Source organism: Vigna radiata, chromosome 6 (genome assembly GCF_000741045.1).
Source record: "Vigna radiata var. radiata cultivar VC1973A chromosome 6, Vradiata_ver6, whole genome shotgun sequence".
Taxonomy (NCBI): domain Eukaryota; kingdom Viridiplantae; phylum Streptophyta; class Magnoliopsida; order Fabales; family Fabaceae; genus Vigna; species Vigna radiata.
This window is the reverse complement of record NC_028356.1, coordinates 2,143,647-2,160,632: the sequence shown is the minus strand read 5'-3', so window position 1 is coordinate 2,160,632 and position 16,986 is coordinate 2,143,647. Positions and strand designations below refer to the sequence as shown.

At 31.0% G+C, this 16,986-nt stretch overlaps 2 protein-coding genes across 3 annotated transcripts; one reads left to right on the top strand and one right to left on the bottom strand.

Annotated features, from left to right (window-relative positions):
* The first annotated feature begins 2,435 nt into the window (after positions 1-2,435).
* LOC106763124 (peroxisomal and mitochondrial division factor 2) lies at positions 2,436-4,410 on the top strand. Its single transcript, XM_014647317.2, has 2 exons — positions 2,436-2,598; positions 2,815-4,410. The coding sequence occupies exon 2, from the start codon at positions 2,823-2,825 to the stop codon at positions 3,759-3,761; it is 939 nt and encodes a 312-aa protein (XP_014502803.1). The 5' UTR covers positions 2,436-2,598; positions 2,815-2,822; the 3' UTR covers positions 3,762-4,410.
* A 3,206-nt stretch (positions 4,411-7,616) lies between these two features.
* Positions 7,617-9,772, bottom strand: LOC106764319 (neurofilament medium polypeptide). Of its 2 annotated transcripts, none has more exons than XM_022781855.1 (4): positions 9,473-9,772; positions 8,491-9,206; positions 8,293-8,385; positions 7,617-7,935 (listed from the first exon to the last, which is right to left on the bottom strand). In XM_022781855.1, the coding sequence occupies exons 1-3, from the start codon at positions 9,567-9,569 to the stop codon at positions 8,299-8,301; spliced, it is 900 nt and encodes a 299-aa protein (XP_022637576.1). In that variant the 5' UTR covers positions 9,570-9,772; the 3' UTR covers positions 7,617-7,935; positions 8,293-8,298. The 2 variants fall into 2 exon arrangements, with proteins under 2 accessions (XP_022637576.1, XP_022637577.1); XM_022781856.1 differs by lacking the exon at positions 9,473-9,772 and adding an exon at positions 9,294-9,438 and having other exon boundaries at positions 7,618-7,935.
* Between the last annotated feature and the right edge of the window lie 7,214 nt (positions 9,773-16,986).

Below are 16,986 nucleotides of genomic sequence, written 5' to 3'. Positions count from 1 at the left end.
ATGAGATCAGAGGTTTTTAAAGTAACATGGCACATACACATGTTGGCATTGGTCACTTTCTCTTGTGAAAACTTTGGTTTGGGGATTTTGGAATAGGGTTGTTTGACTTTTTTGGCAGTTAGCCATTACTACCACAATAACTTACACTTACAATGCGGTATACACAAAAAAGAGACCACCCCACTTGAATTCAATGCTTATAAATTTCACATGCCTCAGTATCATCATCCATCATCTTCCATGATTTAAGCTAAAAGCAACAACCCGTTATCATCACTCTTAACTCTCTTAATTCTTTCTTTCAAACATATAATCACAACTCAAGAAAACGTTTTCAAGCAGTGATTTTGTTCTGCAGCAAGATTCCAACAAAATCATTGTTTCCTTAAATTTAAGAATGTAATGTCCTATGAAAGAAATTGAGGTGATTGTAATAATGAGATAAAACCAAAGGGTGGTCTGAGACTACAGTTACAGGCACTTCCACTGCAATCTGTGTACTGTTTTGGAGATCCAACACATTCATCTGCATTCTCCAATTGCCAACTTCCTGGAGCAGTCACAATCACAGTCACAGCCACCACAATTTTTTGGAGAATCATGAAAAGCCTTATTGGGCATGTGCACAACTACAATGTGTATCCATCACTACACAGAAACCATGCATAAATGCTGCATCACCATCAAGACAGATCATGCAACTTTATCTCATCTGCATAATCTATTAACCAAACACCATCAACATTGTTTCATGTACCAAATTCTAGGGAATTAGCATTCCCGTATCTCTTATATGACTGTCGGTGTCACTTCATCCACAACAATAATTTTTCATAATTATCGACTCAAAATAGATTAACTATAGTAAGGAAATTTAAATTATACAATTTTTACATAGTAATTGAATTACTTAAAATTAGGACATTAAATTCTATCTAAATAATTAAGAATTTCAATTCTTTATATTATGAAATTTGTGTTTGTTTATTTAAAATTCTTATTTTCTTCTTCATTCCATTTTGATTTGGTTTTCTTCAACTTAATTAAGATCAAAACATTTTCAGAATTACTACTTTTGATTAATGTTGATTAGTTTTTTTTTTTATTAATAGTGATAGAAATTATTTTGTAATTTAAATTACTAAAGTTTTCTTAATCAATGGTATAAAGTTCACATTATTGAAAAATGTTATAAAAGTATTATTTTTATTGCTAGCGATAAAAAAAATTAGGATAATGATATTTAGACAATATTTTTTTGACAACATTTCAATATTGATTACGTGTCAATATGTGATTGGTCAAAAATTATTCCACAATAATGTTTATAATTATTATTATTGATTGTGGAATAATTTTTGACCAATCACAGATTGACACGTAATTAATGTTGAAATATTGTCAAAAAAACGTTGTCTAAATATTATTATCCAAAAAATTAAGCATTACGTTAGTTAGGTTTGTTTCTTAAAAGTGAAATTAACAGGTAAAAGTAATAATTAAAACAACAAATGGTAGTAATTAAGAAAAATAATTGACAGTTCCGTTTTAACAAAATTGATGGAGATTTAGATTGAAAAGCAAACCAAATAATTTCAATTTTACGCAATAGACACGTTGGATAATTTGTGGCTTGGGCCTATTGGGCTGGAATAAAGTATTTGTAGAGAAGTAAAGGACTTAGAAGATTACTATCGCCACCCCGCAACACTATTTAAACTTCCCATTTTAATAAAATAATGAATAATGAATACCGTGTTTCTACCACTAATAAAATTAATTGAAATGTGTAAAAAATATAAAATGTAAATTTGTAGGCGCTAGTATATCTACCTTTTTTAGACAGTAAAAAATATTTTCTTTTTGAAAACCTTGATATTATAATAATTATTAAAATAAAAATCACTAAAAGTTATATTACAATTATAAATATATTAATATAGAAAACAATAACGAAATATTTCTTATTAACTTTTATAAAGTTATAATTGACATATAACATACCGATGGTATAATCGATAAAACTTGTGTTTATCATAGTAATTTAATATTATATTGTGGCAACATATTATATTTTTCTTCCTTTTATTTTTCAAGTGATTACAAGTTGCGACTATTTGATTTTTTTATGTTATTTTTTGTTTTATCTATTGATTGTTACATGACATGATATTTCAAACTTGAGTTAGAATTTATTCCAAACATGAAATAAATAAATAAAAAGTTAGAGAGTAGAAAAAGGCATACACTTTTTATGTTTTTTAATAAATTTTCAATCTATAATTTTTTGTTGTAAGAAAAAGTATATTGTTACACCGATGCAATTTGACAACCTAAAATCTGAACCGTTGATTGATGATTCTGATCTCTTACTTTCTGTGTTATTCTGCCTTTTCCATGAGAAAAGGTGAAAAGAAAATGGTAAAGTTAAAGATATTTTTCACATACATCACTGAAAACCCTAGTCACACATCGTTCAGTAAACACAACCTCTTCTTTCCCTTTTACGGAAAATCTTGTCCATTTTTTCAGGAAAATTCATCTTCTGTTCTCGTTGACACCACCGCACACCCTCTAAACGCCTTCCCTCCCTTCTTCGTACTGTCCTTTACACATCTGCAATAATATATTTATGTATTTATATATTGATAATTTTGTTTACTTGCTCGTATAATTCATCAGTTACTTCTAATATTTTTTTACAGTTTATTTTTCATTATTTTTCAAATTATGAACAGCGTGTTCATTCTCGATTTTGATTTCTGCTTACTTAGTTGATGAACTGACCGCGTGCTATTTTTCTTTGTTTTGCAGAATCAGTCATGGCGGATGACAGTATTGCCAACGGCGGCGTAGATGATCAGTACGGTGAGGAATGGGCGATGAAGATCGAAGTGTTGCAACGCGAACGCGATGAATTGGTGAACGAGAACGCCACGAGGAACGAGGAGATCAAGAAGCTGACGGCGGAGCTCGACATTTTGCGAAGAGACGGCGCGGCGAATAGCGAGAAGATCGAGGAGATGCAGCGAGAGGTGGCGCAGTCGCGCGACGCGGCGAAGGCGGCCGAGGTTATCGCGGCGAGGGCAGCGGACCTGGAGACGGATGTGGCGAGACTACAGCACGATTTGATATCGGAGATGGCTGCGGCGGAGGAGGCGAGGGCGGATGCTTCTGAGTTGAGGAAGGACTTAGGGGAGAAGGAGTCGTTGGTTGAATCTCTGGAGAAGGAACTGACATCTTTGAAGAAGGTGAAGGCAGAGGGTGAGGTTAGGATTAAGGATTTGGAGAGGAAGATTGGAGTTCTGGAAACCAAAGAAATTGAGGAAAGGAACAAGAGGATTAGGTTCGAGGAGGAGATGAGAGATAAGGTCGATGAAAAGGAAAAAGAGATCAATGGTTTCAAACAGAAGTTGGTGGAATTGGAGAAGGTTACTGCTGAGAAAAAATCTGAGTTGGAAGAGTCGGTTAAGCAGAAACTAAGGTTGGAGGAGGCACTTAAAGAATCTGATGAGAAAGTATCGGCTTTGGAATCAAGTATTCTTCAATTGCGTGAGGAAGCAAAGGAAGCTGAGAGGGTGATTTTATCGCTAAATGAGAAGGCGGTTAAGACTGTTGAGAATATTGATAGAGGTTTAAATGGCATACATGATGAAGGGAAAGGATTGAAGTTGCAGTGGCCGGTGGTGGCAGCAGGGTCTACAGGAGCTTTTGTTGCGGCGGCTGCCGTAATCTATGTGTGCTATGGGAAACGGAAGTGATTTCATATGACCAATCATCGATTGGAAGAGGAGGTTGTAGAGGTTAGATTTACCAGCCCTTTAGTCACAGATATGCTGCAATTTTGTTTTTCATAAAATAACGCTTGTTCTCTGGCTTTTATTTTTGGAGCCTGTGGAATTTTCATGTATGTTGAAGTTGGCATACTTGTTTGATTGTTAGTTTCCTATGACGAGGATCGAACCACTGTGTGTTGCATTTAATAAATAGGTTTCAAAATTGATATTAGATGTTTCTTTGTGTTTAGTTTCACCTTATTTGTTTGGAGGATAGACATTCGGCAGTGCTGGCAGTTTAAGGCAGCATTCGGCAGTTTCTGAAGTTGATTTCTCTGCAATTTGTCTTTTCCACAGTGATGTCTTTGAATGTAGAACCCACCCGGTGAATCATATGATCTTTTAGGATTAAATGATAACGCTGATTTGTTAGTGCTGTTGCCCAATTGCCTTTTTGTCTTGCTTGGTGTCATTTTGGTTGGGTTTGATGACTTTGGAGAAATCACTGCAATATGCTCAGAGAGAGTTTTTCTCTTTCTGGTCTTGTTCCTTTTTTTTTTCATTGCTTATACCCCATTTGTGGCGATTGTATTCCGAAGAAGTTCGGATTTAGTTGAAAGTTTTTTCAATTGTAGTTGGCTTGCATTGCTCCCTTTCAATCCACCCTTTAATGTTTTCTATTAGTTTGAATAGTATTATCAAACCTTTTGCTTTAAGTTAAAGAGACACAATAGTCCATTTTGTTAGTTTTAATATGAATGTCGAACAGTGTCGTTAGATAGATACTTTTGAATGAGTTCTTAGGAGGCCAAATTCTGTGTCAATAACATGTTTGTTGCAATTTATCTTGGTTTCTGCAGTGAAACACAATGAATTTTTGTGCCTTTTTTAACCTAAATCCAATGCGCCAACTATTTGTATTATCTATCTTTTAATTTGATTCTGATGTGTAAGATTCCATACCCCAGACAACTGCACCAAAATCAAGTCATTTTACCAAAAGGAATGAAAACGGAAAACAAAGCTACTGTAAATTACATGATAAGTAGAATGATGATTTTTCGTTTTGAATTGGTGAGTGTGTGGTAAGCGGAGAGAATTGTAGGTTAGGTAGTATCAGCCTTTAATTTTTGGGCCCAGGCCAGGATAAATCTTATCACTAAGACCACCTTTCACACTTGCATCGCGTTTAGGTGGCTGAAAATAGATACAGAAAAACAGAGCAACAACATGAAAATATTCTTTTATGCTCTTTATTTGACGGTGAAATTGAAAGGAAAGAGAGATATTTTTTATCAGTTTCATAGACAATATAATATGAGGGAAATGACTCTTTTCAATTTTCCTTTTTTAAGAATCAGATAAATTTCTTACAACAAAAAAAATATCTTGATAAGAAATCGGAAGGTAAAAAGTAATATTCTGTTAATTTTTAAAATTTATTATTTTAAAGTCTATCTTTTACTCATCATGAGTAGTATAAAGTATTTTCTTCACTTTCTTTCTTCTCATTTTAATTTGTCCAAATACACCCCCTCTTAGCTGTTTATTATATTTTATTTATTTCCTTTTATAGATCTTATCTATCTTAAAAAGTGGTATGTCTAACAAAATACTATGGTTAGGTTAGATAGATTACTTATTTTTTATTTGACTATAAATTTTGTAATTTCAATTTTATACGATCCCAGCTTAAATTATTAACGCCGCCGAAATGGAGCTTTTGAACAATATTTGTGTAGTAAGTTGAAAATTTTAGGTTAAAACACTCTTTTGGTCCTCATATTTGTTTGTCAATCTCAATTTAGTCATTGTATTTTTTTTTTGTCTCAATTGTGTCCTATAACTTGTAAAAATGAGGCAATTAAGTTCTTTCCGTTTAATGGTCTCAGACGGTGTTAAATATAGTTGAGTTGTATTTGCTGACGTGCATTGTTTGATTAGATGGAATTTTTATTTAAATGAAAAAAGTATGACATGGCAAAATTGAATTAATTTATGTTAAAATAATATATTAGGAATTGAAAAGGAAGAATAATGAATTAGAAAGGAAATTAGGGATCTGGACATTAACCACCACTGTTCTTCGTCAAGGCCATGGGCTTCCTTGGTAGCCGCAGGTCACAGTCGGAGCTTCGCCGACGGCATTCTCTCTGTCTCTCTCTCTTTTTCTTTCCGAAGTTCAGATTCTCTCTTCCGCTCTGTGTTAGAATTGGGTTTAGTAGTAATAGATTCATATGCTCGGTCTAGAAGATATGAGTATTCCATTTCTTCACAGCAATTAATTTTGAAAAAAGGAGAAAGGCTCGTTAAAATAAACAGTAAGGCAAACTTTTGTTAGATCCTTCCCAATCTAATGAATCAGGTAATTTCTCCTTTTCAACATGATCAAGTAATTTCTTTCGCCGCTTAACATAAGGATAGTTGAATCCAACAGATCTAATGGAAGGATCTACATCCTCCTCTGATTCAACAGCATAGAGTCCTTCATCGTCTGAACAAAAAGACGAGACCCTAATATCAAAAGCATTACTTTTAAAAGAATTCGAAGACGACAAAAAATCCCGAGTGTCAAAAAAGGCAGTGTCTTCATCATCTGTTTCTTCCTCAGCTACATCATTTCTCTCATTGTCATCCTCAGTCTCAGTTCCACTTTCTTCTGGATGAAAAAGTTTAAATGCAAAAGAAAATGGAAATAATTCATAAGAAAACCTCTATTTTCAAGAAAATGCACAACCAAAAGGGAAAGGAGAAGAAGAGGGAAAGGGTTTCCTGCTTGCGAGTGAATCGGAGGAGTCAGCGTTGGTGACGTTGATGCGGTGACCGACGGCGAGCTTGGCAGTCACTGGTGGCGCTTGACGGAGGAACGAGAGAGCTTCTCTCTCACGCGCAAAGAGAAGAAGGAGAAGGGAGGACCCAACGCCATGGCCTGCGATGCTTCCGATGGTGAACAACGGTGTTGTCGACGCCTTGGACCGTGACTTGCGGTGGCCGATTGGGTGGAGGCTGAGGCGGACACGCATGAACGGAGGAGATGAACGCTTCTGGGTTCCTCTGGTTCCCTTGATTCCCAATTTCTAGGTTTCTTCTAATTTCTGATACTCACCACTTAAATCCCAATTACTTAAATCCCTAATTCATCCACTTATTGTTTTTATTGTTTTCTGATTCAATAAAAAACTCCCAATGTCAGCTTTAATTTTTAACATTAAAATCCACGTAATTAAATAATTACAAATCACTTAATTCTCTGTGCACAATGTCATCAGTAATAAACGCCGTTAGTCATTAGTTAACGGAGAGGACTTAATTGCCTCATTTTTATAAGTTATAGGACCTAATTGAGACAAAAAAAAATATGATGACCAAATTGAGATTGACAAACAAATATGAGGACCAAAAGAGGGTTTTAACCAAAATTTTATTGATAAAATCCCATTGTGACTATCAAGCTTTTCCTTTTTAACTTTAAAATTAGTAAGCTGACCCAAGCACGTGCAATGATCTTTACATATGTATCTACATGATTTGTACATATTAAAAATTGTGAAAAAAATGCTAGCATTATTACAGTTTTCGATTATTATTATTATTGATTAAGATTTATTAAAAAATTAAAATTATAAAAAATTTATAGCCGAAAGTTAAGATGGATTACTTTGATAAATAGTACACTGTAAAATTATAATTATTCACGAATTATTCGAGTCCACTTTTTGAAATGTTCCACCAATTTGTTTGTGAATTGACCGAAACTTAAAACATGCGATGGCAAGTTAAAATTAATTTGGTTGGGTTTGGGTTTAGTAATAGTTATTAGGTTATAAATCATTATTTAATGATTATAGAAAACACAATTGCGTAAAGTGTTTAATATGTGACTGCATGGATGAAAATAATCAACTCAACAAAAGAAAGGCGTGAAACTGTTCAGTGTAAAACATCACAAAATCAAAGAAAATGTAAAAATGGACAGAAAGTAATTTTTAATATAATGTGAGATAATAAATTGTTGTTAATGGAACTCCACAAAATGCCACAACTGAAATGTAGCATTTTTTTGTCGTTTTTGAAATGAAACGAAGCAGGAAAGCAGAGTAGAAATAGAAGATGCCCCTCGAAGAATGTGCAATGACTCCATCCTTCTGATATCCTCTGCCTGTAAACAATTCACAATGCTTCAAACTATAATAGTCAAAAACTATTTTACATTATCATTTAGTACTAATAGATTTGTTCATTTTTTATAAGAATGATTATAAAATATATCAAAATAAACCTTTATGCTTGGATCCAATAAAGCACAACAGCTCTAAAGCATTACTATTTCCATTAAGACAAAAAGCAAGAAAAGATTCTGATGCCAACTAGACTGTTCTCTTTAGTGGGAAACACAGAGTCTTAAAAAAGGGGAAATGTAATGTATAGTAATATACTGAAATACTTTCATTAGGTATACATGTTTGAATTAAGGTTCATATGAGCCCTTTGAATTATCTGATTGAGGTTTACTGACCTTGAATTATCTATGGCCACCCCTCATAATCTCAATGAGTCCACAGCAACTTTTCCAAGAGGAGATTTCCCTTTGAACCAAAGGGACAGTGGTCTGTCACAGCAAAAAAAGAATATGAAATAACAATAACAACTGCATAACCAAGCACACTTGCTATCTATGTCTGTATGAAACTATCATAAAGTGTGAATCACCTACCAGATTTTCATTGCTTTCAGCATCAGGAACAACACTAGGTGATGGTTGAAATGACTCCTTGGCACTTTCATAGGATGACTCTTCTAGACCACCTGATGATTCCTCTACTTTCTCTTCCAAACTTTGCTTCAAATCCAATGATTTTTCAATTATGGTTGGAGTAACCTTGTCACTCTCACATGATTTTGGAACACTTGTCTCCCAAGTTTCCACTAAAGAAGAATCACCACCACAAACATCATTTGCTTCCTCAATTAACTTTTTTGATACAGCATGAAACACAACATTCTTCTCCTCTTCTGCAACTTCACTCTCTCTCAATCCTTCATTCCTCGAAACTGAAGGATACAAATCTGTTTCCTTAACCCCATCTGGACCAGATTCAAAATCTTCATTAAATTCTAACATAACAGTGTCTGATTCCACTGTGTTCTCCACATGAGCATCTTTCACAGTATCAGGCTCAAATTTCTCAGACACTGATTCAGAAACATCCTCAACTTTGCCTGACTCAACCAGCATCTTCTTCTCCTCATTTTGTGGCGCCTCCTCTTCATGAGCGATGAAAATATCACCATCATGGGAATCATCAACTTCAACAGCCACCTCCTTATCTTCACTCAAAGATTGTGATTGTGCTTTATGGTTGTCTTCTTGTATTGTTCCATTCACAAATCCTTCCATTTTCTCGGTGTTGTTTGCCAAAACAGCTTCCCCTGCAGGCAAAAAGAACGAAGCTTTATAACTATCCTCCTCAAATACTACAAAAGATATAATAGCCTAGCAAATGGGTGCCATAAAACCTTTATCTTGCATGGGTAGCCTAGAGCAGTATTATGTTAATTGTTATTGAATGAAAAACAAAAAGAAAAGTAACCAGAAAAAACATAGGAAAACCAAGAAGAATGTAGAGAGAAGAGATGGAGAAAAAGAAGAGAAGTAGGTGGAGATGGTAGATAGATGGAGAGTGAAGAATGAGTGCCTTGGATTTGATGAGAAGGAGAAGAATGGTGGTTGAGAATGGTCCAAGTTTTGTGTTTCTTTGGTTGTTTTGTCTTTCTTCTTGAAAAAGAAGGCATGGATGCTGACTGGTTGTTGCAGAGAATGGTGGATGAAGATTGGTGGTGTCAATGGCAATGAAAATGGTATCTCTGCTTCTTCTGTTTACTCATTATGAAGAAAAAAAAGTGCCTTTAAATTGAATTGAAACGCTCATGGAGGGAACTCCAAGTGATGATGAGGCTTACCACTACCATCATCACTGTTCAATGAAACTACCAAGTACTTCAACAGCTTTCGCAAGATCAAAATGATGATTTCTTTTTTCAAAATTGAGATGGTGCAAGTTTTAAAAAGAATTATAAAAATGGTTCAAAATTCTCAGCTTCTAATGATCTTATCTTGAATAAATTGTAATATTTTGACATAATTTTTGAATCACTGAAACCAAATTGTATGAATTTGATACCACTTAAGTGTGATATAATTTTTTTAAAATTCTAATTAAAATTTTGATAATTTGATACACGGTGTATTAAATTATCAATTTTATTATATTATATTATATATATATATATATATATATATATATATATATATAATTTTAATTAAAGTTGTAAGGAAACACAATTTATTTATTTTATAATATTTTAAAACTTGCATTATTTTTTTTTATAGTTTTGAAAAATAATGCAAGTTTTAATTAAAACAAGTTTTATAGACCGATTACCAACGAAAAAAAACTTAGTTATTAATTTATAGAAATATCAATTTTTAAAACTTATAGTTTGTGGTGTAAATTATTTAATTTTTTTTAAAGGTCATATATATATATATATATATAATGTCATTTTATTTAAATTATATTTTAAAATTATTTTTTATTCGAGTTTATATCTTAAATAATTTTCTTTAAAATTAAAAAAATGAAAGAATAGGTATTAATAGAAAAGTACGAGAGCACCTTTTATCTGTCTATGTCAATCATAATTATTATTTTTAACTTGAAAGTATTGAAATATTTTGCTAATAAATGGTTATAATTAGTTTTCAGCACGTTACAAATTAATGGGAAAAATTAAACTAAAGATTTCAACAAATAGTCTATACTTACAAACGACATAATATGTAGAATAGAATAAAAAGTATTTTCAAATTTATTATATAGTACACATATCATACAGATATAATTGTTTTATACATATAAAAAAAAGTAACAAATAGTTTATATTTACAGAAGATCATATACATAATAAACCAGTTTATTTATATTTACACAACATATATAACATATAAAGCAAAATAAACCCTAAGTTTATTTCCCTCAAACAATCTGCATGTCAATATCAGATTTTTAGAGTTGATTTTTATTTGTTTATAGGAAATAATTTGTATAATCATCTAATATAATATATAATTTTATATCTTCAGTTAGGGATGGGCATAGTTCATCAAACTGAACTTAAATTAAAGTTAACTGCATTATTTTGTACTTAAAAAAATTGAACTGTTTTTACTAAAAACTAATTCAATCATTTTATACTTCAGGTTAAAAGAACTGAAACTTACTCAAACTTAAAGCAGTTAACTAGTTAACCACGTGAGTCTCTTTATCTGTTTCCATCAATATCTTTTTTTCTATCACTACAACTCACGAATTTTTTTGACAGCGTCATTCACACATATATATGTAAAAACTTCTATGAACTGAGAGAATCACTTTTTCTAAAGAACTTCTATGAAAGCTTCACCCTTTGTTTTTTTATTTAATCAGCTTCTGCCAAATGACTCATAAAGAGTCTTGCTGGTTTTTTTCTTAAGTAATATAATATATACAAATTCTTCTCCTGACAAGTAATATAGTAATATAGAAAAAAAAATTCTTTCATTTCAACTTTTCTTGAATCCATTTTTCCTTAATCCAGTAAAAAAAATGAGTACAGAGGAAAAGCCTGTGAGTGATGAAGTTGATTCTTGCAGACAAACAGTTCCTCTTCCAGATCAAAAAGTATCATTTTTGGTTATTTGTTTTCCAGTTCTTGTAGGGTCTGGTTTATTTCAAGAATTAGTCATTATATTTTTCAAAAGCTGTGAGAAGCTTCTTAGTCCTCTGGGACAAATATTTATAAACTACAGTATTTTTTAGTTTGGGAAGAAAGTGGAACTAGTTCATTGCAGTGTTTTGTAAGTAAACAAAAAATCAGTTTACTGCACTGTACTCTACTGGAAGTGAGCTTAATACTAGTTTAGTTCAATTTGCTTGAACTATTTTTTAGTTCATATCAATTTAAACAAACTGTTTTATAGTTAACTACAAATTTTCATAGTATAGTACAGTGCAGTATACTTTGTTCACTCCTATCTTCAGTTATACCGAGTATTATAAATAGACAATTTTATTTCCACTGCTACGTGAATACACCAATTACTGTATAGAGAAATTAACCTTTTTTTTTTCAAAAATATATCTTCTATAAAAAAAAAATTTAGGAAGAAATTAGTTCACAAAACTCTTATATTAACTCGTATTGAATGTATGGTAAAGTAATTAAATTTTGTAAGATATATAGTTTTCTTTAAAGATATAATTTGAATAAAAATAATTAAGAGATCTACCAATGTGTTGTTACAGTTTCATTTTGTATTCTATCTTAATTTCATTATTCTATAAATTATTTCTCTAAATTTTCATTATTTTTTTCTCTACAAATCAAGTGTAAGAAGTTATCTACTTTTTATAGAAATCATAATTCTAAAGTGACACTCACTAAATTTAGCGAACAAAGAAAAAATTACTTGGAGTGTGGAGTAGGTGAGTAAATATTAGAACAAATAGTCAATGAGAATAAATAATGTTTAACTAATTATTTAATATCTAATATATAATTTGTAGGGTTAAAATGGGAATGACAATAAAATTTGGGGTGTAAGAAAAAGCTCCCCAATTTTTTTAAGAAAAATATTCTGGGCTTTAGATAGCTCCCTCGTAACAAACTAGAAGACTCTAAACAAGTTAAAGCCCAAAATATAGTTGAAGCTATAAAAAGGTTACTTCTTCCTGCAACTCCATACATTTCTGCCTCACCTCCATGGCCCATTTTAAAAGACATTTTTGCCCGTTGTTTTGTTTTGTTTTTTTTTTTTTATCTTCTTCCTCCACCAGTGCATCCTTTTCACTCTTCTTCCTTTAGTATAACAATTTGGGGTATATAATTTGAATAGGATATTTTTCACGTAATAATTGCCTAATTAATTAATTATATAATGAAAACTCACATAATTATGTCTTTAATAAATATAATTATTTTTATACATTAATATAAATATAGTTGTTTTTTATACATTAATTTTCCGGTACTTACATTTACTTAAATATTTTTAGAACGTAAATTTATATTTTTCATTATACAATTCAAGTTATTTTAAATGGTATATGATTTACTTAAATATTCAATTATTGTTGTGTAAATTATTTAAAATTTTTACTTTATTTTTAATATTTGTCAGCTCAATGTATTTCTTCCATTTTTATTTGTAATTTGTTTATCTTTTCTTAAAACTGGTATATGAAATAAATTAAATTCTAAATAAATAAATTTTAAATTTTAATAATTTGTTTAGTATAATTTCTGATATTATAAAATAATCACTTATTTTGTAATTTTAATTCATTTTTATTCTTATTGAATTTTAATTGATTGTACTTTATTAATTATAATATTATTATATTATTTAATTAATTTAATTTTTTATATTATCGTATCAATAAAATCAATTATGTACTTGATCTAAATCTAAGCAATTCTTCTTCTTCTCGTTTTCTTCCGTCCCCATTTCAAATTAATGCAGCATGATGGCGACCCTGAGAGAGTTTGACGGTGGAAGGAGAAAAGATATATATATATATATATATATCTATATAAATTTAGAGAGTGAAGTAGTTATTGTGCAGTGGTAGGTGTTAGATACAGTGCCCCCAGCTGGTGGCAAGTGGCAACTATGACAGACAATGGTATCAGAGAAAACTGACAAGTCTGGAAGATATCAGAGTATGCAGTACAGTGCATTTAGTCAAAAGTATATCAGAAAACTCCCCAGACCCACATCAACTGCAAAAAAGGTAGTAATATCATTCTGATTTTCATCTCCATGTGTCTTCCAAATCTCACTTTTTATGCCTTCCATCACCCCATTAATATGTATGTCCTTCCTTTCCTCCACATGCAGTAAAACCAACGTGGTGGGGGCTTTTCATCTTTACTTTTTAAATTTTTACGTCAAATTAAACTTCATTTTTTTATCTTAAATTTTGGTCTAATTTCATTTTAAAAATTTAAAAATGTATAAATGTAATTTTTTAACTCAAATTATACTTAACTTATAAATATATATGATTTAATGGAGTGAATTATTCAGCAAAATTTATTGGGGGCTCGTGGAACTGTTAACTGTCTTTTCATTCGAGAAGTAAGTTGAAAGTGTTGGGAGCACATTTGTTTCTTTTGATTGAACAGTAGACATGATTAAAAGGGTAATGCAACATATGCTTTTAGTAAGATTCAGGTTTGAACATTCTGTGAATTATCATGTATAAGCTTGCTTTGAGTAACTATAAACTATTCAATTACATATGAACAAGTTTTTTCACTGTATGATGTCTAAGGCTATGTTCGTTCGAACATATATTTTTGAGAGAGATTATCACATATTGATATAAGCAGAATTTTCATGTTTGGATATGTGAATTTAAGAAAAAATGGAAGAAAATGGAAGTAATGATTTGTAGGATTATCTCCATTTTTACACTAGTGCAAAATCATCTTACCACTTTATACGTCAGATTACTAAACAGTTAATATGAAAAATGATGGGTGATATTTTGGTAAATAAAATCAATTATTTGACGTTGGTAGTATGAAAGTCTAACAGTTGTATAATTGTTTGAGGTCAATGGTCTATATGTCTGACATCATATTCTATATATTTTAATGTTATATTAATTATATTGAGTCATTAAAAACATGAATTATAAAGACTTAATTTGTATTTATGATGAATTAAAGTTTGGTGGATGACAAGTCTAACGTCTAATGGTATTAAAAAATAATAAAAATTTAAGTGAAATGAGTTTTGGAGCTAATTAGACATTGATAGTTAGAGGTGTCCGACGTCTAATGGTTATATGGTGTCAAGAGTCCGATTGTATTTTATTTTTTTAAGGATCTCATTTTTTTCACTTTCTCTATGTGAACCCTTTTTTTGCAATGCAAAGGTCTCTGAAGGACATTTTTGTGACCACCAAAGGTAATATTTCTTTTATTTAATACAAATACACGTTTATTGAATACTTTAGGTACCATTTTCTTTCATTTTGACCAATTGATTTCGTGTATAGACAATTTTGAAATATCAATGTGGTTCCATTTTTTTGTAAAATTAGTTTAATTTGATCTATTTTGCTCACCTTAGCCAATTTTGAATGACATGTCCAATTTTGTAATGGCATGAGTGTTCTTTCGTTACACGAATCCTCAATAACCTACAACAAACCCTAAATCTTCAATTTCCATAAACCATAAATCTTTAATTTTGAGAAATCTTCATCGTCACCCATGAGTATCCCAAAATTCGTGAATCAATCTAGCGACTTTCTCCTTTATTAGAAACCAAATCCCCAATTTCCATAAATCTTAAATCCCCAATTTCTAGAAACTTTCATCGTCAACCACGAGAACCCATAAATTTGCAAATCAATCTCGCGGCTTTCTCATCCATTAGAAACTAAATTCTGCTCACAAGAACCTAACGAGCACCACTGCAAACCAATGTTCTCCTTATAACCTTCGAGCAACACCATTCTCATGCAACCACCCTCTTCCACCATGAAATCGCACGACAACAAAACTCCTAAATTGTGTCGCCACAATCATCGAGCTACCTGCAACCACAAATAGACTTGCAAATTCGAACACATAGGAACCCTAACCACTATCGCACCTCCTATTCATGATTCAACCTACAAGAAACCAAAAAACGCAAAAAATCCCAATGTCTGAACCCAAATCGCATAAATCAAACAACTCAAAAATAGGAAAATTGTCATGTATTGCAAAACTAGACATGTCATTCAAAATTGACTAAGGTTGACATTGCGCTGTTAGCATTTTTAAATGCCGTCAGCAAAAAGAATCAAATTGAATCATTTTTATGATGGAACTATTTTGAACAACTCAAAAAATAGAAGAATCAATTCGAACAAAACTAATAAGGAGAATCAAAATAAGTATTAAACACACATACATACATACATACATATATATATATATATATATATATATATATATATATATTATTTATTTTCTTTAAATTTAAAAGTATATAAATTTGATCTCATTGTACACAAATATCGAATTTGGTAAACATTTTACATAGTAATTTCTATCTTCTGATTATTACAATTATTTCCTCTATTATTTAATTTCATCTTAAAATATTTATAGTTTAAATATTAATCTTTTCAAAGTTAGGGCCTTGTTATCGGTATGTGTTTACACTAAAAGGGAGTTTTATAATGTCTTTCTAAAGAAAGTTTTTATAATGTTTGAAGAAATAGAGGAGATTGTATATGTAAAATGGTCAACATATGTAATAAGGGAATTTTTGTTTTATTCATTTTAGAAAAAAACGAAGGTTTTAATTTCATGTGTATCATTCACAAAAACAGGGGAGAGTTTCTGTAGGTTTTAAAAATGAAAAGAAGGTCCAAAAATGAAAAAGAAGAAGAAAGTTATTTTACTTACAAATATAATATGATATTTTTAAAAAAATAAGTTCATGTTATCATTGCTTTTATTATGAAGATATACATGTTCATCATACATTACCTTCAATACACATATATCTTCTTATTATGTTTTGATATTTAATACTTGACGATGGAAATAAGTGAGGATCTTCACCTGTCTAGAAGCTAGATTCATTCTAAACTATATAACATCAATGCATTATCTTTTGAAATGCAAATCCATTTTAGTTGTCTAAATTGGTTGCTTTTTCAAGCCAATTACGTATTCCTATATAGTATATGTGAAAGACCATGTGAGTTTGTCTGTTATAAATAGCGTCCTTGTAACACTCTAGCACGTATTATAATAATAATAATCAATGATCGTGCCCACTTAGTTTTAGTTTCAATTTATAACTTCTTTAATTAAACATTAATTAGAAGGTTCCAAAAGATTCAGAATTTGATAATTTAAAAGAAACATATATAACAACAAATAATGTGTTTTAGCACTCGCAGCAATTTTTCTGTCAACCAGATACTTGGAAATGTAGAAATGGTATCTTTTCATGATCTGTGATCTTCAATGGATCTGTGTTTACCATATAACATTATGTATCTGTGTTTATCTAGTATATTCAAGAGATGCTGCTCATGTTCATATTTTATGTTGAGCTCAATATTCTTCTAAATGGGATCGAAAACTTGATCTA